The following is a 26,437-nucleotide window of genomic DNA, read 5'->3' as shown; positions in this document are numbered from 1 at the left end:
TGCCAGGTAGCTCTGGGAAGATGTGAGTCCTTTCCCTGGAGCCCTGCCTCCCGAAGCAGCAGTCTGCCTGTTGGGGGGCCTGGGGGCAGCACACAGGGTTCAGTCAGATTTGTTATTACAGAGAGGAGAGGCAGCTTGGGGAGAGAAAGGACTTGCTGTTTAGTATCACAGGGCAGCTGCCCGAGTTTCCTGCCTCCTAGGCCCCAGCTCTTCCCCTCTGCAAGAATCTCCTCTCTCTTACTACCCAGCCTCCAAGGAGCTCCTTGGGTTCAGCTCAGCCACCTCCTTAGGAAGCTGCCTAAGCCAAGAGAAGGCCCAGAAGCCTGGTGTTCCTTGATGGGATTCTGCTGCCCCCTTTTGGCCAAAAGCTCACGCTCTTACCGTGCCTTATCCTGCCAGCTTCCTCTGTCTGCAGGCCACCTCATGCTAGCTGCTAGGGAGCCACTTTCAGGACTGGGACCTTTGGGCTTTCTCTAGGCCAACTCCGCAGTTCAGCTCCAGCCTGGACCCATAGCTTCCTGGACCCATAGCTTCCAGGCCCAGGGCACCCCCAAGCATCCAGACTGGACCTCCTCAACAATACCCACTACCCTCTTCCTCTGCTGTTTTGCAACCCCAGTTTCAGTCTCTGGGCTCTCTTCCACCTGAATTTCTAGGGCCAAAGCACAGTTGGAATGCAGATAGACCAGGGTCAGGAAGGGCCATAGCCAGAGAGTGCTGGAGCAGAGGGTCAGGAATGCACCAGGCCAGGCCATGTAGGAAAGGCATTTTGCTTTTTTATTTTCTGTAAAACTCTGTAAATAAAATATAAAACCAAGGGATGTGGCAGGACACTGATTTGTGGCAAGTGTGCTGAGCCGAGGCTGGGAGGCACTTGACTTCAGGCACTGACTCTACCAACCCAAGGGCAACAGAAGAATATATTAGATTTTCATTGATAGGAATCTGTGGGGGAGAGGTGTCTGGAGCCAGCCCTCACCCTCCCTGCCAGTGCCTGGTGAGCCCTGAAACTGAGAGGAAGGGGCACCGGAAGCCAGTGGGTAGGAAATTTAGAATGCTGTGCTGGCCATGCTGCCAGGCCCAAAGATGCGGGGCAGGGCGTCCAGTGATTCCTCCAGCCGTCGATGGGCAGACTGTCCCTCTTCCCCTGTAATGGGTAAGGATGGGGTTAGGAGCGATCTTAGCCCCATCTCGGCCCTCCCATCCGTGACTCCACTCACTCCTACTCCCATCAGCCAAACTGTTGTGGAACTCTACTTGACCTGTATCTCCCATCCCCCAGCCTCACCACACTGTTGCAGGCTCTGTCGAGCGGCTTCCCTCACAGCTTCTGTGTCCGTTTGGCACAGGTACACCAGGGGCTCAATGCCCTCAGGAGCCTACCGGGGGAGGGAACATTGAGGTGGGCCCAGTGGAGCAGGTGGGAAAGGCCCACAGCCCAGGGCTGGGGGAACTGGGAGGGGCATGAAGTGCAGGGGTTGGCAGGCATTACCTTGATGCAGCCCAGGGCCAGGCAACCAGCCACTCTTGTCTGTACATCCTCATCCTCGAGTTGGTCCAGGAAGCACAGTAGGGCCTGGGTAAGGGTGGGAGGGCAGACTTAGCCAGACACTGGGAGCCTGGGACCCCAAGCCTTTTCCTCAAGAAGGGCCTGCCTGACTCTCACCCTTTCCCTAAAGACGGGGCCCAGTGACAGGCTCCGGAGCTGGGTGCTGACAGCAGCCATGACCTTGTTGTTGCCATGGACAAGCAGGGAGCTGAGGGCCCGAAGCCCATCCCTTTGCAGTCTCCCCTCAGGAGCCAACCTCAGGGCCTTCAGCACAACAGCTTGGTCATCTGAATTCAAGTTCCGCACCAGTAACACTGAAAGAAGAAAGGAGAGTTGGGACAAGGTAGCAGGGCAAGGAACCTTGTGGGGTAGGGTCTTGTATACTCATGTTCTCATCCACACCCACAGAGTCAGGCCACTTTGTGATCAGGGCCTCTGGCTCACCCTCCTCGGCGGTCTCAGTCACATAGGCCTCCATAGAGGGGCTGTCCAAGGCTTCGACATAACTCCAGAACTGGAAGATGGTGAACTGCTCTCCAGGGCCTGTCTGGGGCCTCCTGGGCAGCTTCTGCCCCAGGGCATCCTCCAGGAACTTGACACACACTGTGGGAGGCAGTGCTGCAAGCCTCAGGGTTTGGGTGGAGCCAGGCCCTTAGAGGGAAGAGTGCTCCCATCCCAGGTTCAGGTCCAGGGGCCCCCCATCCAAACCCTACCCCTCTGGGTCCTTCCATGCAAAGAAACAAGCCTTCATTATTTCCTCCCACTGCTCAGCTCAGCAGGTCTGTGTAGGCTGACCTGGCTTTTCCTGAGATCCCATCACTAGGGATCCAACAAAGGAGGTAAGGGGGGCAGGTAGGCAGCCCACTCACCAGCCTCAGCTAGGCCTGGCTGGCGCAGGGAGAGACGGGCACTGTATTGATTGCAGAAGGTGAGGAGCACTCTCTCTACGGGGCAGATGAAGGGGCTGAGTCCCTCTGTGCACTGGTCCCAGAAGGTGAGGAAGCTGGGCCGAGAGGCTGAGAACTGCACCACTACGAGGGGGTGCAGACAACCATCAGCAACAGAGCAGGCAGGTGGGCAGACAGGCGTGCAGATGGGGCTAGGTAAGGGAGGAGCTTCAGGGCAGACAGAGCCCTTACCTTCCTGGGCAGAGGTGGCAGGTACTTCCCATCGTCTGCTAAGCTCACATACGGCCTCTAGCACTCTGGCTTCCCTCAGCAGCCGCTCCAGGGCCCATGCCTCCTGGCAGCGCAGGGGCCCAAATGTGCCCAGTTTCTGGAGAATAGGGATGGCCTCATCTCAGGATGAAGCTTGGGGAGGGTGGAGCCCAGGGACTACAAGTCCCAGCATGCATGGAGAGGATGGGGGAAGCCATGGGAGGTGTTCCACCTCAGCAAGAGCCAAATGCTAGAGCCCTGGGGCAGTGGGGAGTGGAAGTCAGAGGAGGCATGGAGGGTCAGTATTGAAGTGCAGGGCTCCCTGGGGTAGGGGGTTACAAAAGGAGGGTGTGGAGAATACCACTAGCCTCACCAGCAGGAGGCGGCTGCAGTGGTACAGGTGCTGGACCAAGGCAGCGTCCAGAGCTGGACACTCCGTGCTGAGGGGGCGGGCACTGGGTAAGTCGAGGCTGTCCTCAGCCCCAGGCTCCAGGCTGTTTGGGGGCCTGAGAGAAAAAGGGGGTCATCCACCCCAGGAGCACACATCACCATGTGGTCAACAGTTTATTTTTATTAAGGTCCCCCCCCCCCCCAGAATGGAAGAGCAGACGATACACAGACAACAGACAATGGGTAAGTTCACGGAGGACTTCCAGAAGGAGGAAGAGACTACGACCAGCAGGTGTTAGTGGGGGTCTCCAGGGTTCGTCTGTCTTTTCCCACCTCCAGCTACAACTTCTGGGACCACCAGGGCCACCGGGGTTGGGATGGCTGGGAGTAGGGTTGCAGGCGGGATGGTCTATGTAATGTGGACTCCAAGGGGTTGTGGCCCAAAGGGTTCAGGGCACAGGGCCCTAACCTGGGCAGCAGCAGAGAGAGGCCAGGCCAGGCATGACTCTTAACCAGGAATTGGCAAAGGCCACTCTGGGACAGAAAGCCAAGGGGCTGGGTTCTCGGGGAAAACCTGGGTTGAGACAGAGGGGGTTGGTGCTGGGGGACCCAGGGTGCATGGAGAGGCACCGAAAGGGCTTGTTCATAGGGTAGGTCCAAGGTGAGTCCAAGGGAAAGAGGAGGAGCTGGAGGATCACAAGCTGATGGGGACCAGCAGGAGAGGCAGGCATTGCCCGGACCAGAAGGAGGGAGGTCAGAAGCACTGGGGATACAGATGGGGTTGGAAACAGGCATCAGGGACACATGAGGACTACATGGGGTGAGGGGTGGGGGTGTCAAACACAGATGCACCTGCTGGCAAGTGTATCCCCTCCTGCCACCTCCAGTCTTGCCACTCTCCTTGTGTGCTCTACCTGGCTCCACCTCACCTGTTCCCCTTTCTGGCCTTTCCCCTTCACTTGGCACTCCCCTCACCTCTTCCCCCTCACCTGTCTCCAGGACTATCGATGTCTTCATCTTCATCCTCATTGAGGAAGCTGAAGCTCTCCAGGGCATGCTCCACAGTGATACTAAGGCTGGAGGCCCGGCTGCGAGTGAGGCCTTGTTTCTGCTGGGGTTGGGAAGGGAGTCAGTGCTACTGCCCACTGCTTTGCTGCCCTCCTGCTGCAGCCCACCTGGCCCTCCTTACCATGAGCAGACTCTCCAGCCGGGTCACCTCCTGCTCTAGGCCCTGCAGCTCAGGGAACTGGCCACGATAGTCATCCAGGGCAGCCATTAGGGCCCCTAGTGCCTCTTCCAGCCTCCTATCCCCAGCCCCTCCAGCTGCTCCTGGAACTGGGGCCTGAGTGGCCACAGCCAGGCTAAGGTCTAAATGCTGGGCCACAGGGGCTACGGGTGAGAGAGGGGGACTTGGATTCTGAAGGTCCGGTTCTGGGGAATCTGGGGATGGACTTGTGAGGGGTTCGCAACTGGAACAGGCAGGACTTGGGTAGGAGGTGCTGGGGGCTACGGGGTCTGCCTGAGTGCAAGGAGTGGAAAATGGGTAGCTACAAGACTGGGTGTTGGTGCCTGGGAGGGTAGGGTCTGCCTTTGCAGAGGAGCTGGGAAGCATGGCATGGTCTAGAAAAGTGGAAGAGCTTACAGTTATAAGGGTGGGGCTTGTGACAGGATGGGTGGGGCTCCTAGTGGTCTGGACTGGGTCCTTAGCCTTGGGGGTAGGACTTGTAGTGGTGTGAGTTGACATCCTGGCTTTGTGAGCAGGGCTTGTACTTGCATGGGTGGGGCTTGTAGTGGCATGGGTGGGGCTTGCAGTAGTGTGGGTGGGGCTTATAGTGGTTTGGGTGAGGCTTGCAGTGGTATGGGTAGGGCTTGTTGTAGTGTGGATGGGGCTTGTGGTGGTCTGGACTGGGCCTGTAGTATTGGGGGTAGGACCTTCAGTAGTGAGGGTGCAAAGCATTGGCTTGTGGGTGGGACTTGTGGTGGTCTGGACTGGGGCTGTGGCACTGGGAGCAGGGCTTGTAGTGGTGAGGGTAGAGACCATGGGCTTGTGGGTAGAAGCTGTGGTAGTATGAGTGAGGCTTGGAGCACTTTGGGTAAGGCTGATGTCATTATAGGTAGATCCTCTGATGGTGTGGGTAGGGCCTGGCAGTTCAGAAGAGCTAGAGTCTGTGATCTTGTGAACCAAATCTAGGTGTGCAGACAAAGCAGGGTCTGTAGATATGTGGGTGGGGCCTGTTGTACTGAGGGTAAGGCTTGTGGCAGAATGGCAAGGGTCCACAGCAGGAGGGACAGGACCAGGTTGCTCCCCATGGGTGGGATCTAGGTGTGCAGGCAGGCTAGGTCCCTGAGCTAAGCATTCTAGGCCCAGAGCCTCCACAGAAGCCTCAGCCAAGGCAGCATCCACACTGGCCTCACTGATGTGGCTCAGAGTCCGGCTATAGGGGGCATGGCCATTGGCCAGGGCTGGGGCCATGATCCCCTCTTCATCCACAGGTGCAGAGGTGGGGGTCTCAGGCCTACGGAAGGCGACTTGAATGGGCAGAGGTTCAGGTTGCTGCACCAGAGGCCTGGGAGCTGAAGAGTGGCGGGCAATGCCTGAAAGCTGGGGGCTGGATGAGTCGTCTGAAGATTCGGATGACAAGGACCATGCCGTCCCATTTTCCAGCTCCTCCTGCCGCCTCAGCATATTCTGGGAGAGAAGAAAGGGCACTTCAGGACCACCCCAGGGAGCCGCTGGAGGATGGTGGGGCCTAAGCCTGGCCTGTGACTCACATAAAAGGCCTGTTCCCGAAGTGAGGGCGTGTCTGGTGGGCTCTGGCTATAGGTGGAGAAGCGCTTGGTGACTGTGGAGGCCTTGTTGACAGTGGAAGCAGTTGAGGGCTGGTCATCCTTGTCGAAAGGGCTGGGGAGGTAAGAGGCTTTTAGCAGGTGCCACAGGCCCCTTGGTCCTGTCCCCAAGCCACTCAACAACACCAACCTCCATGTGACTTCCAGGCTGAGCTTGATGGTGCCGAGGTCATTGATGTCCACAGCCACAACTTGGGGCAGGGCAGCAAACAGGTCCTTGGTCTCGCAGGAGACACTGCCTACAACCACATGGTTGGCCAGACCCTTCAGTTCTGTCACCTGTAGCCAAGAATGCATCATAAGGTCATAAGGGTATAGGGATCATGAGGTTGTGGGAGATCAGAGGTCTGAATATGCATAGACGTTATGTGACAGTCACAGGGTCATAGGGCTATGACAAGGTTGCAGGGATTGGAATTCTCTGAGTGATGAGGCCATGGAGGATTGAAGCATCCTGGGAGCATGTGGATTACAGAGGTCTAAGGTCACTGTAGCCATGGGGGTCACAGTCTCATGAGGGTTTAGGGAGTCAAATATTTACAAGATTAAAAGATCATAAGAAAATCACAGAGTTATGAAGGACATGGGGATTACATATTCACAGAGCCATGAAGCCAGCTGGGAGTTACAGGGTAAGGGTCTTAGGGTCATGAGGAGTTCACGAGTCAAGGAGTCACAGGATCATTTGACCTGTGGTCCTGGGCAGACGCATCACCTTGATAGACAGGAATTCCGTGAGCAGAGGAAGAAAGACGGTTTCCTCGCTGTCCCACACCTGCTTTCCGCTACCCTCAATCCGGCCCCGTAGTTTCCAGCGTTGACGCCCATATTTCATGCAGATCTAGGTGAACAGGCAAGATGAGGCAGCCCCTGGTGTTGTGACCCTCTCATTCCAGCCCTTCCTTGCCGTTCTCATACCTCATACTGATCCCCCACACACAGCCTGGCGAAGCCAGCCAGCCCTAGGAGTAGAGGAGGAGATGAGCCATGATGAGGGGTCTCAGGCACACAATCCCCTCTCCCTAGCACCAGTCTGTCCCCATCACTTAGTACCTTTCATCCGGAGATGGAACTCGCCCAGCTGTGCTTCCAGCTCACTCTCCAGCAGACACATGCTCTGGGAGGGGTGGGCAGGGACAAGAGCGGATCAAGAACCAGTCCTCTCTCACCAGCTCTGCTATACCCTGTGCCTCTGCCTTCTGGACACCCATCCCTCACCTCTGTGTACTCGCGATGCCCTCGAGTAGCTTCTGCCAGGCTGTCCCGGGCCTCTCGGCTCCCTGGAGACCCAGTGCTGTAGGCACGGATCATGTTGTAGGCGCCATCCCGGAGACGCCGCTGGACACAGTATGCTTCATATAGCTCATCAATCTGGGCAAGTGAGTGGGGTGATATTGGGGGAATTGAAACTCACTACTGGGGTTGCTCACCCAGGACCTAGCATCCCCCTATCTCCCACCCGCCTTGTGTGCACACTGCACACATGTGCATGCTGCACATATACCTTGCTGGCATGGAACTCCAACCGTCGCAGGAAGCGTTCAATGGACTTGACTTGCTGAGGGAGAGGTATGTCAGGAGGGGCCGGAGGCCCCAAGCCCTTACCCTCCCCAATGAGCCAAACTCTTCCATCACCATTCCCTACACACTTACCTTGTCCAAGTCATACAGAAAGCCCTGCAGGGGAAGATGAGAGGGGACACTTAGGAGGCATGGGAAGTATTCCAGCAGGGGCACATGTCTACCCAGGCCCATCTAACTCCTCTTTCACAGCCTTCCTCCCCCTCATACCTCAGGCCACAGCCACTCCAGTCAAAGTATGGACTGACCCATCTTCCCTCATGCCTGGCCTTAGGTGCATGTTAGTGACATAGGGTCTGGTCCTCAAGACCCCTCCCATACGCATCCCCCCATCTCTTTCCCTGGGATCCCTTCCCCGGGCCCACTCCCTTTCCTGCAACCCCTAGGAAGAGGTTCCCTCTACCAGGGAACTCCTATTCTTCAAGACCCAGCAGAAGCGTTTCCTGCTCTGGGAAGCCCTGGCCTGTTTCCAGAGAAGAACCATGACTCTCTATCAGAGTTACTACAATATAGTTTCCTGTCATCACGTCTGTGGGGGTCTGACCTGCCCCACTGAAAGCTCCAATGGGCAGATACTGGGTCCCAGACAGAAAGCGTACAAAACCTGGGGAAGGTGGGGCTAGAAACCTGCCCAGCCTTTCCTGATATCCTGTATTCTAGTCACAACTGGGCTAAATCCAGGGCATCCTTGTCAACCCTTTACTTACCAGCCGGGAATTCCTCTTGGACTCCCTAATCTGTCCCTGGAGTTTCTCCTGTTCTTGCTGGTGCACTTCCAAATAGGCCCTGGGGAAAGGAGTGACTACAAGAATTAGCTTACCTTTCCAGCCTCCAGCTGCCCGGGGTACAAGCAAGCAGTGGAAAGAAGATAGGAGACTGGGGAAGGTTCCTACTAGCAGGAAGGGGATGAGGGCTTAGGGAGGAGTCCTGGGATAAGGCATTGGGAGGCGTTCCTTACGTCAGGCCCTGCTTGAGCGCAGTGTACACCAGGTCCAGCCGCTCAGGCTGTGGGACCTTAGGGGCTGGGTGCGCCACGGAAAACATCCTGGACACTCGGGAGAGCGCTGGGGGCTTCCGTGGGGGCCCCGGGGGACTGAAGGCCGGGAAGCTCCTGGAGAAGAGGCCACACTCAGAAAGGTACGAGAAGGATCCCCAATCCCTCACTGCACACCCAGCTCCAGCCCCGTCACACTCGCTTGACCCCATTAGCCCCGCTCTGCTGCATACCTGGGGCCCCGCTCCTGGCTGCCGAGGACGCCTGCGAAGGACTGGCTCCTATTGACCCGGGCGCTGAGCAGGCGGCGCTGCGGCCGCACCGACAGGGACATCATGGAATGAGTCCGCGCGGGGCTCCCTGGGGGGTGGCGAGGGCGGGTGTCCAGCGCCAGTCAGGCTTTTGAAGCCCCCTCCGGAGGCCCAGCCTCTGTATCTTAGTCCAGCCGGATACCGCCTGACGCCGGGAGTCCGACAACCCTGCCGGCCCCAGCACTAATGACAGGGCGGCCGGGCGACTCGGCCTCGGACTCAGCGTGGCCTGGGCTCGGCCCCCACTTCCTGCAGAGGTGCAGGCTCCGCCTGTCTCGGGGCAGGAAGGGGGGTCGCGCGGGGACCCCCCTCCCCCGCCCCTGGCTGGGAAGGGGCAGGAAAGGGGCGGGGCGCATGAAGAATGTGCGGAAGCGCTTGTTTACCCGGGGGCGGGGCGGGCTCCCCAGCCCTGCCCCTGACCTCACCCCCTATCCCCGCAACAGTGACCAGGAGCTCCCGCGCTCCAACCCCGCGAAGCTGCGGGAGGTCACCTGGCGAGGTGAACGCTCTGAGCCCAGCGGAGCTGCCCAACAGGCCCGGCAGGCCCGGGGTTGGCTCCCGCGACCCTCCGCCCCGTGTAAACTGCTTCCCTCCAGCGCCCACCGGGGATGCCAGAGCCCAGCAGCGTGGGGATTCCCAGAGTCGGGGGCAGCGCCAAGAAGTGCCCTGCCTCCTCCACTTTCCTGCGGCTCAGGCCTGGAAACTTAGTCATAGATGGACTCCTTCGCCCGCGCCCTTAGCGGGAAGGGATACTCCGCAGACCCCCACCCAGATCCGGCGAAACACGTGCCCCTGTCCCCCAGAGTCCAGCCCGCACCCCCTGGGGCCAGCCTCGCAGCCATCGCAGCCTCAGGCCGGGTCCTACCTCTCTTCTTGGCACTCATGGTAGATCCAGGACAGCTCCCCACCCCCTGCGTTTGCCCTCCCACCCCTACGTCCCCACAGGCCCAGGGCCACTAGGTGCTGGTCGAGCTGGGCTCCGCGCTTGCTCCCAGCGACTCTGGCTCGGGCTTCAGCTCCTCCCAGCGCCGCCCCCCGCCCAGTTCCTGCCGCCTGACTCAGCCCGCCGGGATGGGCGGGACCGGCTGGACCACGGGGCGGGGGCACCGCTCAGACTGAGCGGCCTCTGGGAGGGGTATTGGGGGCTCCCTTCGGGGAGGAGACTGAAGTGGGTCTTCTCAGGTGGGGTTCGGAGTTTGGGTAAAGGGAATTGAGCCCGGCGGTGAATAAGGAGGGATAAACAGAATGAAGACCCTGAGTGGAGGCTGGATTGGATGCAGTTAGAATAAGGGGCTCGTAGAGTGGCTGTTGAGGGGTATTAGAGGGCTGAGCACACACAAGGCTGGGAGTTGGGGTTCTGAGTATGCAGACTGGAAAGTGGGGCTGAGGGAGTAGAAGGAAGGACTGTGGGTGCCGAGTGGATGGCCTGTGCCAATAGAGGGCAGAGTCAGGCACTGAGCATGAGGGGTCTGGGAAGCTGGGAAGAGAAAGAGGCTAAAAGTGTGAGACTGGACCAAGCTCATATTATGTGTTGCTGCCCCAAGAAGGAAGCAGAGAAGGAACTGGGTTCAGAGTCCCATAGCCCATGGACTACCCCATCCACAGAGGAGGTGCTCATTCTAGGCACATCCTCCCCACCCTCAGGCCCTAGGGAAGAGAATCAGGTCCCAGTGCACAGCCAGGGCTACCTCTCTGGTAGAAGCTGCATCCTACGGCGAGGCCCCCATCCTTCTGGCCACCGGCTCACACGGCTGAATCCCCTTGGTGTTGGCCCTTTCCCACCCTGAGTATTTTTTCCTTGAGTTTCCCTCATCCACCTCCAGCCTGAATAGAGGCTATCATGCCCAAACTCCAGTGGGCATTGGAAGGGCTGGGTGCTCCCTTAACCCATAAATACTCCTGCTCCTTTTTGCTCAGTTCTGCTTATTTTCTCCCCAAGAGGCTGGAGTGGGCCCAGGGGTCAGCATTTCCAACAAGCCCACCACCCCCCTATAGAATCAGATGCAAGATACCCAAGGACCCCAGTTTGAAATGTGCTATCCTCCTCTCTCTCCTTGAAGACCAGGTGCTCTGCACCCTACACTAGCAACTATGTATTCCTGTGGATTGCACGCCCCACACTGACCTTTCTGCTCCCGTCCCAGTCTGCACGCCCCACACTGACCTCCCCCCCCCCCCCCGCCCCCCGCCCCGGGAGTGCCCCTTTCCTAAATTGCAACCACAATGATGCCAACCTTAAGGCTCTCTGCATCACCCCCACCTACACTGTCTTCTACCTGAGACCTCTTGAAACCTCAGCTCATTTATTCAACTATTCACTGAGTGGCAACTCTGTGCCAAACATGTGCCAGTCACTGGAGATACAGCCCGGAATTTCACAGACACCATCCTGCACAGAGCTCACAATTGGCTTCCTTTCTCTCTGCCAGCTCCCTCCCACCTTCTCTTCCCTGCACATCCTTCTCTCCCCTGCACATCCTTCTCTCTCCTGCACATCCTTCTCCCCAGCCTAGATCCACAGGCACCACACTCCATAGCTCACCTGCTGCTAATATGCCTAGCACTCTGTGCTTCTCTCCTACCCGGCAGAAAACAACCCTGGGCGACCCAATGCCCTGCCTTCTCTACACCTGCACACAATGGCAGGAGCCGCCAGAGGTCTTTGCACAGCAGCTGAGCTGGAACCACAGAGAAATTCTCTCAACCTCAGCCAGGTTCTCATTTCCCACCCAGGAAATCCTCACGTGTGGCCCTACTCATCTTTCTTCCTTCTCATAGACAATGAGTGTTTCAGACTTCCTCCGCAAGCCTTAAACAAGTTCAAGTCACTCGCCTATAAAAAACTAAAACAACCCTGGAAACTACCCAAATGCCCATCAGTAGATAATGGAATGCTATACAGCAAAAAGAACGAACAGTATACATCTGCACACAAAAATATGGATGAATCCTACAGACATAAAAAAGAAGCAATACCACAAGAGAGGACCTATGTATGGTTCCCTTGATGTGAAGTTCAAAAACAGGCAAAACTCATCTATGGTGATAGAAGTCAGAATACTAGTTACCCTTTGGGAGTAGTTACTGGAAGGGGACACAAGAAGGTTTCCAGGGGGCTGGTAATGTTCCATATTTCCTCATCTGGGTTCTATTTCCTGGTCCTAGATGGGTGTATGTTCCCTTGTGAAAATGGATTGAGCTGTACACTTTGGACGCTCACCCTCTCTGTAGATATTTTTAATATAAAGTTGGCTTTATTTTTTTTTTAATTTTTTTTTAACATTTTATTTATTTTTGAGACAGATACAGAGCATGAACAGGGGAGGGTCAGAGAGAGGGAGACCCAGAATCTGAAACAGGCTCCAGGCTCCGAGCTGTCAGCACAGAGCCCGACACGGGGCTCGAACTCATGGACCGAGAGATCATGACCTGAGCCGAAGTCGGCCGCTTAACCGACTGAGCCACCCAGGTGCCCCGGAAAGTTGGCTTTAATAACTCCAACAAGAGGGGCGCCTGGGTGGCTCAGTCGGTTAAGCGTCCCACTTCGGCTCAGGTCATGATCTCGCAGTTTGTGAGTTGGAGCGCTGCGTCAGGCTCTGTGCTGACAGCTTGCTCAGAGCCTGGAGCCTGCTTCAGATTCTGTCTCCCTTTCTCTCTGCCCCTCCCCCGCTCACACTCTGTCTGTCTCTCTCAAACATAAATACGCATTAAAAAAAAAAATTTAAAAAAAACGCCAACAAGAAATTATTCCTCTGTGGACCCCATTTCTCTTCCCAGTGACCCCATCCATCGCTCCATTTGGCCCTTTCATAATCAAATTTCTCGAAGAGACAGATGTCTACCTTGATTTCCTCTCCACAACTACGCAGTCCTCTACCACCCTGGGCTACCTTCCACACCCACCACTCCCCTGACTGGTCTGGACAAGGTCACCAGTGACCTCCCTGTTGCTGAATCCAGTGTCCAAGGTTTAGTCCTTCTCGTGCTTGATCTCAGTAAAGCTTTTCACTTTGTGGCTCTCTTTCTCTTCTTTGAGCCCTTTCTTTCCTTGAATTTCAAGAGGCAACAACATGCTCCCGGTTTTCCACCTATCTCTCTGGCTGTACATCCTACTTTCCCACAGAAGATCTCATCTTTCTCATCATCCCGGAATTGGCCTCATCCTCCTCACTCTTGGGCTGGGTACATCTCCCACACCTCAATGCCCTCCAAATGTTGCCAGCTTCCTTATCTCTTCCTCACCCAAACAGCTCTTCTGAGCACCAGGCCTATATATCCAACTGCCTGCTTGTTGCCTCCCCAGAAGCTAAGCAACAATGCAGAGTGGGCTATTAGGGGTGTGCTGAATTTGAAGTCCTCAAGCTGGATTCACCAATTTCCTTCTCAAACTTGACTCTTCCCAGTCAACCTCTCTCCACTCAGCCACACACTCTGGAATCTGTCCCCTCACCTCCATCCCCATAGCTAGAAATTGGGTCCAAACAGTCACCAACTCTCAGCTAGAACCCTAGTGGAGCTTCCCAATCAGCTCCCTGTCTCCACTGTAATCCACAATGATCTATTATTTTGGTTTGTTTGTTTGTTTGTTTATGGGTATCCAGCATTATTTTACATGATTGCCTACTTTTTTTTTTTTTTTTTTTTTTTTGTAAGTAAGCAAGAGTCTCGTGCTCTACCGACTGAGCCAGTCTGGTGCACACCCCCCTCCCATTCTTTATCCAATAACAACATTGCTCTTCTTAAAATTCCAGTCATCTGACAATGCCAAAAACTGTGATTTGTCAAGTGCTTTCTATAGGCCAAGCACTGTGCTTAATTAACAAACATCATCTCATTTAATTCTGGTAACAACCTTATAGGGTCAATCCTATTAGCCCCATCTCACAGATGAGAAACGTGAGGCTAACTAGCTCTGTGACCTTGGGCAAGGCATTTCTTAACCTTTTTGGGCTTCAGATACCCCTCTGTTAAACCTAACAACAACAACAACAACAACAACTGCCTCACAGGACTGCTGGGAAGATGAAATGAGATACTTCTCTTTCTAGGCACTTGTAGGGAGCATCTGGGCAAGTGAAAATTGTATGTGGGGTAGGGAAGTTCCAGTGGACACACTGCCACATTACAAACACAAAACAAATATTAACTGTTGTTGTTAACAATTATTAATGTGCCCAAGATTACACAGCTGGTAAGTGGTAGAGTCAGGATTCAAATCCAGGCAGTCCAACCATAGGACTCTCTTTTGCCTCTTGCAAAACATCCATGGGTGACCCCCTATTCCAGGGATAAAGTGTAGGCTCTCTGACATGACCCCAAGGCTCTGTCCCTTCCCTCATATGCCTTCTACCACTGATCTACTCAGTCCCCTTCTTCTCTCATGGTCTTTCTGTTCCAGCTACTGTGACCCTTTCTCTTTTTTCTAAAATTTTCTTTTTATTACTATAGTTAATTTTGTTAATGTTTACTTATTTTTGAGAGAGAGAGAGAGAGAGAGAGAGAGAGCGCACATGAGCAGGGGAGGGACAGAGAGAGAGGGAGAGAGAGAATCCCAAGCAGGCTCCACACTGTCAGCAGGCAGCGTGACAAGGAGCTCGAACCCACGAACCATGAGATCATGACCTGAGCTCAGACGCTCAACAAACTGAGCCACCCAGGTGCCCCTGATCCTCTCTCGATACCTACAAGGCTCTTCAGCCTTTCAGCAGCAGCCTCCATTGCTCCTATACCCTCTTCCCATACTGTCAGCCTTACCAATTCCCTCTCCTTTTTCAAGTTTTACCCTACGGGTTCTTCCTCCTCCTGCCCTGGGTTGGTTCCTCCTTTTTAGGCGCCTCATAGCTTCCTTCCTCTGATCCTGGAGGCCACATAGTTCAGTTGTCAGTTCTCCTTTAGCATCTGTCTTCCAACCAGACTGTGAACTCTGAGAGCAGGGGCCTGTTTGCTGGGTTCACTGCTGTGCCCTCTGGGCCCCGCACCAGAGAGATGAGGGAGGGGGCTGCATATGAGTTCGGAGCTGAGTGAACTGGGCTGCCGGGACACAGGAAGAGCAGATCCTGGGCTGTTGGAGGGGTAGATTTCAAGTCTGTGCCCACCCTAACTCCCCTACTCCATTTATAATTTTCTTTGTCCTTCCCCCACTTTATGATTATATCACCAAGTAGAGCTCTGCTCCCTGAGCATAGGGTAGGGTGAGGACCCCTGGGGTTTTGGGACTGAGTGGGTAGACTAGACTCAGAGTAGGCTAACTGTCCCAACACTTTTCTTTCTCTCTCTCACTAGGGCTCTGCTGCTACCAACTCCCTAGTCCCACCAATGTGTAATTGTTGGTCCACACTCTTGCCAAAATGACCATCAGAATATCTGTCTGAGTGACCATTTCAGGGGGGTGGAGGCAGGGTCTTCCCTGCTGCAGGGGAGAAAAGAAAAATTGCTGAGCTCCTCTGAGCTAAGGAGAGGGCCCACCTTAACTGTTGGGGGGAAGCTGGCCTCATACCAGCCCTGAAGCCTGTTCTGGACGTGGGAAAGATCTCAGGTCCCAAAGATTATGGGGCCAGCAGCACAGCCAGCATCAGGCAGCAAGGAATGGAACCCTGACTGCCTGCATGGCCCCAGATTCCTTCGCCCCCAAAACCCTCTACATGCCAAAAGTGCTGCACTTGTGTGGGACAGGAGGTCCCACCACCTGCACTGCCCAGCTCAGTGGTAGGCCAGGAGGGTCCAGCAGCTTAGCCAGGAGTCCCCAATCTAGCCCCGCCCAGGAGCAGGGCTGCCCCAGACAGAGGTAAACAGACACTAAAAATAGCCCAGGCAAGGGGAGGCTGCAAGGAGAATGGGGTCCCTACTGAACCTGTCCCTGTCTCCACAGCAACTGCCACCAAACCCGGCTGCTGACGTCATGCCGCAGCTGCCGGAGCCGGAGGGAGGGGTGTGCGCGTGGCCTGGGACCCCCCACCCCGGAACCAAGCAGAGACTCCCGGTGGCTTCACTTCCTGCCGGCCCCCTCCCTGGTCAGCTGGTCACATTCCCTGGCTGGAGGCTGGCTGGCGGCGTGCTGGAAGCTGAGTGGCTTCCCCTGGGCCGGGCCTGGAAGGGTCGGGAGTCTCGAGCCTAGCTGCAGTGAGAGGCAGGGGTTGACTGAGCCGCGCCCTCTTCACCTGCCTTTCCACCCAGGGTGGACCCAGCCTGGCCCCCTGCATGCTCTCCTCACCCTCACTTAAATCCAGGCCTCTATCTCTGGCCAGGACCCAGAACGGGTGGGTGGAAGTGGAAGCTAAGCCAAGCCTCCTTGTCCCACTGGAGTATTTTGTACTTCACTTTCTAATTATTTTCCACACCCCTTCCGTGCCACAAAGGTGGTAGTGCAATGGCAAGATTTGAGGTCTGGGTCTAGTTCCCATTTCTCCCTAAACCAGCTGTGTGACCTTGAGAATACTACTTAACCTCTCTGGGCCTCTTTTTCAGCCTCTGCCAGATTGTCATAACCCTCCTCAGAAAGCTGTGCTGGTGCTGAATGCTGCAGGCCCGGGGTGAGGTCCCACAGATGGTGACAGGAGAAACTTTATTGTTATGTTTGTTATATTTAGACTGCACACAGTAGGTGCTCCGCCAGCCAGTCTGGACCTGAATTAGGATCAATCCAGTAGAACTGGCTGGACTGAGGCCTCAACAGGGAGAGGAGGACAGGGGGTGCTGAGGGCAGACAGCCAGATCCCTAGCCTTGGTAGGCAGCTCCTTCCCCCAAACAGTTCTTCAGGGTGCCCAAGCCTGGCTGCTTGCAGAGACCATGCATCAGCCTCCCATTCCCAGGGACAGGGTCTGTTCCCCCACCCGGCCAAGGCGATCAGCTTCAGCCGCTTGGGCAAAGAGCCCGGCCACAGGCCAGGATCGGCCACCTCGGGCCGAGCCCCAAATCCGCTTAGGCCGGCCGATGTGTCCAGGGAAGATTAGCTCATCTCCGAGGCTAGCCTGCAAGCCTCGTCGCCCCCTCTCCATTCCCAGCTCATCCTTTCCCCTCCCCGCACCCAGCGAGGACAGCGGGGGCTCCCGGAGAGCGCCCTTGCCAGCGCCCAGACAGGCGTCTTGGGCCCGCCCTCAGGCCCGGCCCACCCTAGAGCCCCGGGGCAAGGGCCGCCTGGGCCTTGCCTTGGGAGGGAAGAAGGCAGCGCGGCGCGCGTCAGGCCCAAAGGCGGCGGCTTTTGTGGGCGTCCTCCGCGCCCGGGGGGAGGGGAGGAACGATACCGCGCGGCCCGGGTCCGGGGGATGGGGCGACGTGGGACCGGGCCGCAGCCGGGGCAGCAGATCCGGGACCGATGCGGAGGCAACCGAACCGCCGCATCCGACCCCCGCCTGGCCCGCGGTCCCCCGAAACGGCGGTGACACTCACATGGCTGCACTGGGCTGCGCGGACCTCGCGCTCTCCGTGCGCTCGTCCCTGCCCGGCCTGGTCGCGCCGCAGCTGCCGCTGTCCCCGCCGCCGGCGTCCGCCCCTCCCTCCGCCAGTCGCCCGCCGCCCAGTCACCCCGCTCCTCCCCCGCCCGCTGGGCCCCACCCACTGCGCTCGGGAGGCTCCGGGACCCAGGGAGGCGCCCACGGCTCGCTCCGCCCTCTCGGGTAACGGGGCAGGCCAGTGGCCCGCGGGGTCCACCAGCTTGCGGGGAGGCGGGGCCCTGGACGACGCTAGGGCGGTGGGAGTTCTTAGCGCTCGGGATTCGCGGGAATTGGGCAGCTGCTTGCAAAGCCAGTCCCATTCCTTCCCACGCAAATCCCAAAGCAGGGTGCGCCGGAGAGCCCCGCTTGCCTATCCCCCTTCTCAGAATCTGTGGTCTCCAGAGATCTTTCAGGCCCTCCTATCTATGACCGTCCCGGAGCAGCCACTGCTGGGTTGGGTTGGTTGGAGGAAAGAATCAGGGCCAGTTTCGGGGACGGGAACAAGGGGTCCTGAAGCCTAGCCATTAGATACCTGGCCTCGCATTCACTACTCACTGGTTACTAGCTCTGGGGAGCCTCAGGCCTTGCTCACAGAGTGCGGGAGGGTCTGGGTACCTGGGCTTGGGGCACATGCTGGCCAAAGGGGGCTAGAGCCAGTCCTTCCCAATAGGGGACTGGAATACTGACTCTCCCCTCCAGTGGGTTGAGGTGGAGCTGAGAGCTCTGGGCCCGTACCGGAAGGGTTTCACCCCGTAGTCCTTTACCTTTAGAGGGAGCACAGACATACCCGGGAGCAGGTTGAGGGACTTTGAGAGGTTTTTTACTATCTGCACCCACAGGGTTGGTCTTAAAAACCCAGAATTAGTGGTAGGGGGTAGAGGCCCTCAGGGACACAGACGTCCCCTCCCTCACCAGCTCTTCCAAGAGACACACCTCATTCTCTCCCAGTTCTCCCACCTGCCGGCCCCTCCTCTTTGCCTTCCTTTACAGCACACCTTTCTCTACAGTCCTTGAACCTGGGGGTTGCTTCCAGGGACTGGGTTCTCTTTATTTCCCCACCACACAACATCATCCAGTCCCAGGGCTTCAATCCATCCACTGCTGAGCGCCCCAAGCATTCCTCCCTACTCAGAGTCCTCTCCTATTCCAGAGCCTCTGGTCAACCTGCCAGATCGCATGACCTTCCGCTGGGGGACTCTTCTTCCTTCATCCTCATATTTGCAAAGCACTGCCCTCCACTCAGGCTCCCACCTGAGCCAGAGACTCAACCTCTCCACAGCTCTCAAAACCGGCACCAGTTAGTCCCTGCCCAGCTCCCCTGCAAGGCATCCTCTGACCGCCTTCTCTGAAGACTCTCTTGTTACTTTCTCTTTCCATGTCCTGTGGACTCCTACCTTCATGTCAGTCATCACCACCAGGCACCATGTAGGCCCATGTGCCTAAACCTGCCTCACTGTGGGTCTCTAAATTCTGTGGGGGCAGGGATCATGGAAGTCCTGATTACCACTGTCCCTGGCTTGTAGTGGGAATTCAAGAAATATTTGTCAGATGAGCCAGTGAAGGAATGAGTAAATGCATGAACCATGACGTCCCCTCTCCTACTCCCACCTTCATTCAGCCTTCTAGTCCTATTGATCATCCTCTAAGACGTGTTTCAAATTCATTCCCTCCCCGCACCTCACCTCCCACTTCAAGTACTCTGTTTATTAATTAATTCAACAAACACCCACTGAGCACTGAGGGCTGGGAACTTGCTGGCTCCCGGGGTGGCGGTGAAATAGAACTGTGCCTGTGACACTGCTCAGAGCTTTGATGAGGCAGCACTGATTGTAGGGGCTCACCAGAGCACTGTCCAAAGAATTCTTTCTCATTCTAGAATTCTGTAATTCCACTTCCAGAAAATTTCCACTTTTTTTTTCAGTTCTTTTTTTTTTTTTAATGTTTATTTTGAGAGAGTGCAAACGGGGGAGAAGCAGAGAGAGGGGGACAGAGAATCCAAAGCAGGCTCTGTGCTGACAGCAGAGAGCCCGGTGTAGGGCTTGAACTCACAAACCATGAGATAATGATCTGAGTTGAAGACAGAGAGACACAACCAATGGAGCCACCAAGGTGCCCCATAAAAAATTCTCTGTTTTTAAGTAAACTCTACCTCCATCATGGGGCTCCAACTCACTACCCCAAGATCAAGAGTCACATGTTCTGGGCGCCTGGGTGACTCAGTCAGTTGAGTGACTTTGGCTCAGGTCATGATCTCATGGTTCGTGGGTTCAAGTCCTGCGTTGGGCTCTGTGCTGACAGCACGGAACCTGGATCCTGCTTCAGATTCTGGGTCTCACTCTCTCTCTGCCCCTCCCTCACTCACTTTCTGTCTCTGTGTCTCTCTCAAAAATAAATAAACATTAAATTAATTTTTTTACGTTTATTTCGAGGGGGGGGGAGAGAATCTCAAGCAGACTCTGCACTGTCAGCACAGAGCCCCATGGGGGGCTTGAACTCATGAACCGAGAGATCATGACCTGAGCCAAAACTGAGTCAGACACTTAACTGACTGAGCCACCCAGGTGCCCCTGAAATAAATAAACATAAAAAAATTATTTTAAAGAGATGTATGCTCTACCAACTGAGCCAGCCAGGTGCCCCCAAAATTTCCACTTAAAAAATTTTTTTTAAATGTTTATCTTTGAGAGACAGACAGACAGACAGACAGACAGAGCATGAGTGGGGAAGGGGCAGAGAGCAAGGGAGACACAGAGTCTGAAACAGGCTCCAGGCTATGAGCAAGCTGTCAGCACAGAGCCCGACGGCGGGGCTTGAACTCACAAACTGTGAGATTATGACCTGAGCCAAAGTTGGACACTTAACTTACTGAGCCACCCAGGCAACCCCCAAAATTTCCACTTAAAAAAAATTTTTTAATGTTTATTTTTGAGAGAGAGAGAGAGAGAGAGAGAGAGAGAGAGTGGAGGAGGGGCAGAGAGAGAGGGAGACACAGAATCTGAAGCAGGCTGCAAGTTCTGAGCTGTCAACACAGAGCCCAATGCAGGGCTTGAACCTACGAACCTTGAGATCATGACCTGAGCTGAAATCAAGAGTCAGACGCTTAACCGACTGAGCCACCCAGGCACCCTCAAAATTTCCACTTTTATTTAAAAAAAGTTTTTTTTAACGTTTATTTATTTTTGAGACAGAGAGAGAGACAGAGCATGAACAGGGGAGGGTCAGAGAGAGGGAGACACAGAATTTGAAACAGGCTCCAGGCTCTGAGCTGTCAGCACAGAGCCCGACGCGGGGCTCAAACTCACGGACCACGAGATCATGACCTGAGCCGAAGTCGGCCGCTTAACCGACTGAGCCACCCAGGCGCCCCCAAATTTCCACTTTTAATGGATAATTCCCTCGTCCTTCGCAGCCACTCTGTTCTGTGTCTGGCAACGTCTCTACATGGTCACAGTTGGTATCTAGGCCTGGGCCACCATCTTTTCTGGGCTCCCTGACTTCACCTTTATCCCTTATGGTTGTTCTCCACCTAACAGCTGGGGTGATCTTCTAAATCATAAATCAGGTCATTCTGGCTCACCATTGCCTTCAGGATAAGTCCACAGTCTGTAGTGGAGCCTCTAAGACCCAGAAGGTCTGGACTAAGATGACCTCACCTACTCCTCTCCCATGCATCCTGCCAGCCTTTGCTGCTCTGGTTCCACTACACCATCCTACCTGTGGCTCCCTGAGCGTGGTCCCCACTGTCTAGCCTTTCCCTCTTGTCTCAGCTTCCCTTCTACTTGGGATGCTCTTCCCCTTATCCACTTGGAAAAAGGTTCAAATGTCACCTCCTCCAAGAAATCTGTGTCCTCTGGCTTCCCACTCAACCCTTCTGAGCACCCATCACTGCCTGTTGTCCTTGTCTGTGACCAGGCTTGGATCCTCATCCTGTGACCACAAGGGCCAGGCATGGATGGGGCCGCAGTGAGCAGATGGGGCACCTTAGCCTTCAGCTGGCCCCTCCCCCTGCCTAGGTGCCTTGAAAAAGGTATAGTAGTTGATGGCTATGGGGTGCTGGAAGCCTCCCAGGCTTCTCCCCAACCACCACGAGCCAGGTGAGGAAGGACACAGCTGAAACCCATTTCACAGAAGAGCCACCTGAGGCTCAGGGAAGGCAGGGACTTTCCACGGTTCTGTGGTTAGGAAGGGGCAGAGTCGGAGCTACAACTCAGCTCCTGAATCCCAATCAGTTTGGCTCTCTGTCAGCCATGATTCCCTGAGGACATACTCTGCTTGGCACTGGGTTGGGAGCTCAGGCAGAGCACCAAACCATCACCATTTCTAACCATGAGCACCGTAACTTCACATTCCTGAATGGATGGGCTCTGGCCTGAGAAAAGTCCCTCTAATAGCAGAGGGTGGTGAGAACCACAGTGGGCCCTAGGTCCTCACGTATGGTGTAGCTAATTCCACTTTCAGAAGTAATGCAGTTCAAGTCCCCAAACCCAGAAAAATGTAGGCTTCCTTCACCCCAGCCCACAGCCTCTGTGGCTACAGCTCTCTGGTATGCAACTTCACTCCCCAGCCTTCTGTGAGGGGACAGAATAGAAGCCTGCCCTATGCTCTGCCTGTGGCCACATGCCTTGAACAGAATGTGCATCATTCATTCATTTGCCAGATATTCACCAAGCAGAACCTGCTATATGCTCAGCCCTTGAGGTACCAGAAGTAGGGGGACCAGAGGTGAGGCCATCCAGTTGGCGTTCATGGGGGCTCACTGTCAGTCAGGGCAGTTACATCCCTGAGTCTCTGTATCTCCTGTGTCACCAGTGAGAGAGAGAGAGAGAGAGAGAGAGAGAGAGAGAGAGAGAGAGAGTGTGCATATGAGAGAGAATGTGAGTATATGCTAGTTAGGAAGGGCTTTGCAGGAAAGGGGCCCTTAGCATGGAAAATTGTCAGGGCTCCCTAAGCAGGTGGAGGGTAGATTTTTGGAGAAGTGTCTTGGGCAGACAGCACAACAGAGTTCAAGGCACAGGAGGGAGGAGCTGTCCCCCCTGCTCTTGGGGAGCAAAAGCTTAACGTGGCTAGAGAATTATGTATGTGTTGGGATGGAGCCAGTCATTAGGGACCTTGGGGATTGTCTAAGGACGATGGATTTTACCCTTGGGTGATGAGAAGCCTGGGCTTTAAGCTGCAGAATTTTGTGGTCCTATCTATGCTTTCTAAAACTCACTCAGGCAGTATATGGAGAGGGGAGGTAGAGGCAGCAATGAAGCAACTACTATTTTCCAGCCAAGGCATGGTGGCCTGCACCCAGGTGGGAGCAATGGGGACAGAGAGAAGGAGACATTCAAGAGATGTTCAGGAGGCAGAATGCGGGGCTTGGTGACTGATAGGATGTGGTGTCTGGAGAGGGAGGCAGCCCAGATGATGCCGGGGTTTGGGGCCTGGGTGATGGGTGGATTGTAGTGTTTTTCAATGATGTGGGGAGGCCTAGAGGATCACGTAAGTGAGAGGGTGTGGTGGTCAGTTTGGGCAGGTGGAATCTGAGGGGTCTGGAGATCATTCATCCAGGAGGAGGTATCCAGAAGGCAGCTGAACATGTGGGTAGAAGAAAAAGGGGTCTAGAGTAGAGACAGCTTTTGGAAGGGACAATGGTCAGTTGGCTCACTAAGAGGTCAAGTGAGAGAGGGCCCAAGGTGCCATACCTTGCTAGAACACTTCAGTGAATAGTGGGGGCAGATGACGACTCCAGAGGGAGGACATAGAGGCTCGTAGGTATGTCTGTATCTACAACCAACCTCCACCTCCCTCCAGCCTCAGGTTGGACTCTACTCCCCAATGCGTGTGTCAAAGGGCAAGGGCCAGGGATGCTGCTCCATGTTCGAGTGGCTTTACCACTCTCACCTTGTGGTTCCTGAAGCCACTTCTCTTTCTGATGCTTTAACTGAACCCATTCATTCACCCATTAAAATTGCAATTTGGGGGCACCTGGATGGCTCGGTCTGTTATGTGTCTGACTTTGGCTCAGGTCATGATCTCATGGAGCGTGGGTTCAAGCCCTACCTACATCGGGCTCTTTGCTGAGAGTGCAGAGCCTGCTTGGGATTTTCTCTCTCTGTCCCTTCCCCACTTGCCCTCTTTCTCTCTCTCAACAAACAAACAAACAAACAAACAAACAAAAAACACCTAAAAATTGCAATTTGAAGAGGCGTTCTGTCTTGTTAACAATCAATACAATGCAAATATAAACAAACACCAACAAGAAACTTTTTTTTTTTTTGCCTCTGAGATTGGCAGTGAGAAATGATGTGTGAGTGGACACTCTCAAGAGAGTAGGAATTGGTATGAGTGTTTAAGACTAGTTATTTCAAGGGGCACCTGGGTGGCTCAGTCAGTTAAGCGTCTGACATTGGCTCAGGTCATGATCTCATGGTTCATGAGTTTGAGCCTGCTATGAATCCTCTGTCCCTTGCTTGCTCTCTCTCTTTCTCCCTCTCTCAAAAATAAATGAACATTAAAAAAATACTATTTCAGTAGTTTCAGGATATCAAGTGCAAACCCCTCTTTCACCTTGAAGTTCCACTTCAAGAAATTTATCCCAAAGAAAGAGTTGTACAGGCAAGAAGAGATCTGTGCCTGAGGATGTTATGTTGATTACTGGCTTGCTTGTCAGGGATAAAGGGACGGCATGGTCCATGTGACCATCAGTGGGCAATTGAGCATTGGAAGAGGGTCACAGATGCCCTGAGATGCTCTGTGGCCACTGAAAATGGAAGTGAGGCATGGAATAAACACCTACCATGTGCCTGGCATCATTCTAAATGCTGGGGACACAGTGGCAGACCAGACAGGCAAGGTCTTTGCTCTCAAGAAGTTTACACTCTAGCCAGAGGAGACAGATAATCATCAAGTTAGCATATAAGTATGATGACTTCAGAGAAAGTGAAGAGCTGTGGAGAAAACGACCAGGGTGATGTGATGTCAAGCAATGGGGCTGAGGGGCTACTTTAGTCAGGGTGGTCAGGGAAGGCCTCTTTGATCAGAGAAAAGAATGACAAGAAAGAAATAGTCATGGAATGATCCAGAGAAAGGGTATTCCAGGCAGAGGGAACAGCAGGGGCAATGGCTGGGAGCTGGCAACGAGCTTGCTGTATTTGAGTCACGTGGGCTGCGACAGGGAGAAAGGAAGCCTGAGAGGCAGTAGGGTCAGGTCAGGGTAGGGTAGGGAGTAAGGGTTTTGTTATCTCTAGAGGGGGAAACGTGCTCAACACAATAAACACGGAGGAGTGGCGAAGGCACTAGAACAGCTGCCAGGTCTCCTGTAGTGGGAGTCTCCTCAGCGCAAAGCTGCCTCCACTGACCCTGAGAGCTGTTGGGAGAGTCATCCCTGTGCCACTAGTGACCATCATCTCTGGGCATTGTAATTCACTTGGTTCTATTTTTTTCTTTGTATTTACTTATGTAAAGAATGGTTTGCAATGGACATGACATTGTTTTCAAAGACGACATGGCCACCACTTCTTGAGACATTTCCAGGCCAGCCCCTGCACCTAGGAGGCATAAGTTTCTAGTCCTGGGTTTCCAGGGTCCACAGGTGACATCCCAGGGGGACTCTGCCCCAGGTGGGGTGGTGTCTCTGCTACTGTCCCCACTGATCCAGCTTTGGCCTCCAGGGGGGCCTGTGGGCAGGGCTGTGCTGGGGTGGGGTGATTGTGTCCCATATTCTGGGCCAGGCGTTCTTCCTTCCTTCCTGACTCTCTTCTCCCAAGGAATAAGTGGGAGGGACATCCCTACCTCTCCCAGATCATGGGATGAGCTGCTCCCCTGGGACCCTTTCAAGCCAGGCCCCTTGCCAAAGGCTGCAGTGTGTGATGTGTAGTTTATTTCTGAGTTCCTACCGCTAGGAGAACTGTTCTGACAGAGATTTGGAGGGCATCGTTAGTGGGGAGGGTCCTAGCCATCCTGTATCTGGCTGTACCCTCCACCCATGCTAAGATGACATTGCCCCGGAGGATGCAGACCCCTGCCCTGCCCCAACCTCTCCCAAGAAGTACAGCATTGGTCTTTGGCGCCACCTTGTGGTAAATATCCACACTGCAGTCACAAGTTTCACAAAATACCGCTCAACTCCGCAGGTAGCCCCTTGCCCGAGTTCTGTTTTGTGAATGGACAGCCACTGGAGTGTGCAGTGCACAACCTGTTCAGCCTTATGCAGCCCCTCTCCTCACACTCAGACCTAGTGGCAGATCATGGTCACTGGAAAGCCCGCCACCACCGTTAAAATATCCTCCACACTCTGGGGCGCCTGGGTGGCGCAGTCGGTTAAGCGTCCGACTTCAGCCAGGTCGCGATCTCGCGGTCCGTGAGTTCGAGCCCTGCGTCAGGCTCTGGGCTGATGGCTTGGAGCCTGTTTCCGATTCTGTGTCTCCCTCTCTCTCTGCCCCTCCCCCGTTCATGCTCTGTCTCTCTCTGTCCCAAAAATAAATAAATGTTGAAAAAAAAATTAAAAAAAAAAATATCCTCCACACTCTGAAGCCTCTCCACAAATGCTCCCTGGCCCTTCACTTCCCAGTCCTCTCCTCCTTTGACCTGACCAGGTGTGTTGAATATAACTAATCCTTCCTCTCTTCTGAAACTCCCTCTGGCTTCTGTGACTGCTCTTCTTGGATTTCTAGCTGCTTCTCTTGTTTTTCTTCATGTTGCTTGGTGGGCTCCTCAGGGCATTGGGCTCCCTTTGCTTTTCCCCAGGCCTTAGTACTTTTCCCCAGGCCATCCTGACAACTTCCAGGGCCTTGTTTTCATCCCCACAGTGATACCTTGAGTCTTACTCCCCCCATCTCTCATTCCATTTACCTGTTAAGATGACCCCTGAGCTCCCCAAACTCATTGTGTAAAGTCAGCCTATGACCTCTCGTCAGAACTGCTCCCCCTCTAGGGTCCTCATGTTAATCTGGGTAGCCTTTTCCCTGACACTCCACCAGCCACCAGGTCTGTTTCGTCCTCTCCACCTCCCCACCCCACCCAGATGCACCACTTGCACCTCCTTTCTGGCCTCTTAGTGTCCTTGGTTTCATCTGGCCTGGTCCATTCTCCACAGGGCAGCTGTTGGCCTCTACATATTGGACCCTGTCCCTTGTCACTTCTGCACTGGTCCCTCATTTCTGGCCAGTTCCTCTCCAGGAAGTCCTAGTTACAG

At 54.7% G+C, this 26,437-nt stretch overlaps 1 protein-coding gene across 5 annotated transcripts; it reads right to left on the bottom strand.

Annotated features, from left to right (window-relative positions):
- Positions 1-756: 756 nt before the first annotated feature.
- Positions 757-17,317, bottom strand: RIPOR1 (RHO family interacting cell polarization regulator 1). Of its 5 annotated transcripts, XM_040498369.1 has the most exons (22): positions 9,695-9,755; positions 8,752-8,878; positions 8,483-8,635; positions 8,232-8,310; positions 7,597-7,620; positions 7,448-7,501; positions 7,162-7,314; positions 6,997-7,060; positions 6,862-6,905; positions 6,659-6,784; positions 6,074-6,222; positions 5,869-5,998; positions 4,286-5,785; positions 4,086-4,207; positions 3,080-3,212; positions 2,689-2,824; positions 2,419-2,580; positions 1,994-2,152; positions 1,667-1,863; positions 1,493-1,576; positions 1,289-1,379; positions 934-1,147 (listed from the first exon to the last, which is right to left on the bottom strand). In XM_040498369.1, the coding sequence occupies exons 1-22, from the start codon at positions 9,711-9,713 to the stop codon at positions 1,050-1,052; spliced, it is 3,804 nt and encodes a 1,267-aa protein (XP_040354303.1). In that variant the 5' UTR covers positions 9,714-9,755; the 3' UTR covers positions 934-1,049. The 5 variants fall into 5 exon arrangements, with proteins under 5 accessions (XP_040354304.1, XP_040354301.1, XP_040354300.1 ...); XM_040498370.1 differs by lacking the exons at positions 1,289-1,379; positions 9,695-9,755 and adding an exon at positions 17,226-17,317 and having other exon boundaries at positions 757-1,147; XM_040498367.1 differs by lacking the exon at positions 1,289-1,379 and having other exon boundaries at positions 757-1,147; positions 4,086-4,204; positions 9,695-9,759.
- Between the last annotated feature and the right edge of the window lie 9,120 nt (positions 17,318-26,437).

Source organism: Herpailurus yagouaroundi, unplaced genomic scaffold (genome assembly GCF_014898765.1).
Source record: "Herpailurus yagouaroundi ecotype Mexico unplaced genomic scaffold, PumYag 190, whole genome shotgun sequence".
NCBI lineage: Eukaryota > Metazoa > Chordata > Mammalia > Carnivora > Felidae > Herpailurus > Herpailurus yagouaroundi.
Note: the sequence above shows the minus strand (reverse complement) of the source record. Positions and strands in the feature narration are given on the sequence as shown.

Bases quoted from the DNA above. Each gene is read 5' to 3' on its own strand.
- RIPOR1 (XM_040498366.1), bottom strand. The intron at 7,502-7,596 runs GTAAGTGTGTAG...CCTCTCCCTCAG, and splicing joins TTCTGTATGACTTGGACAAG to CAAGTCAAGTCCATTGAACG. The intron at 1,148-1,492 runs GTAATGCCTGCC...TACCCATTACAG, and splicing joins TGGCCCTGGGCTGCATCAAG to GGGAAGAGGGACAGTCTGCC.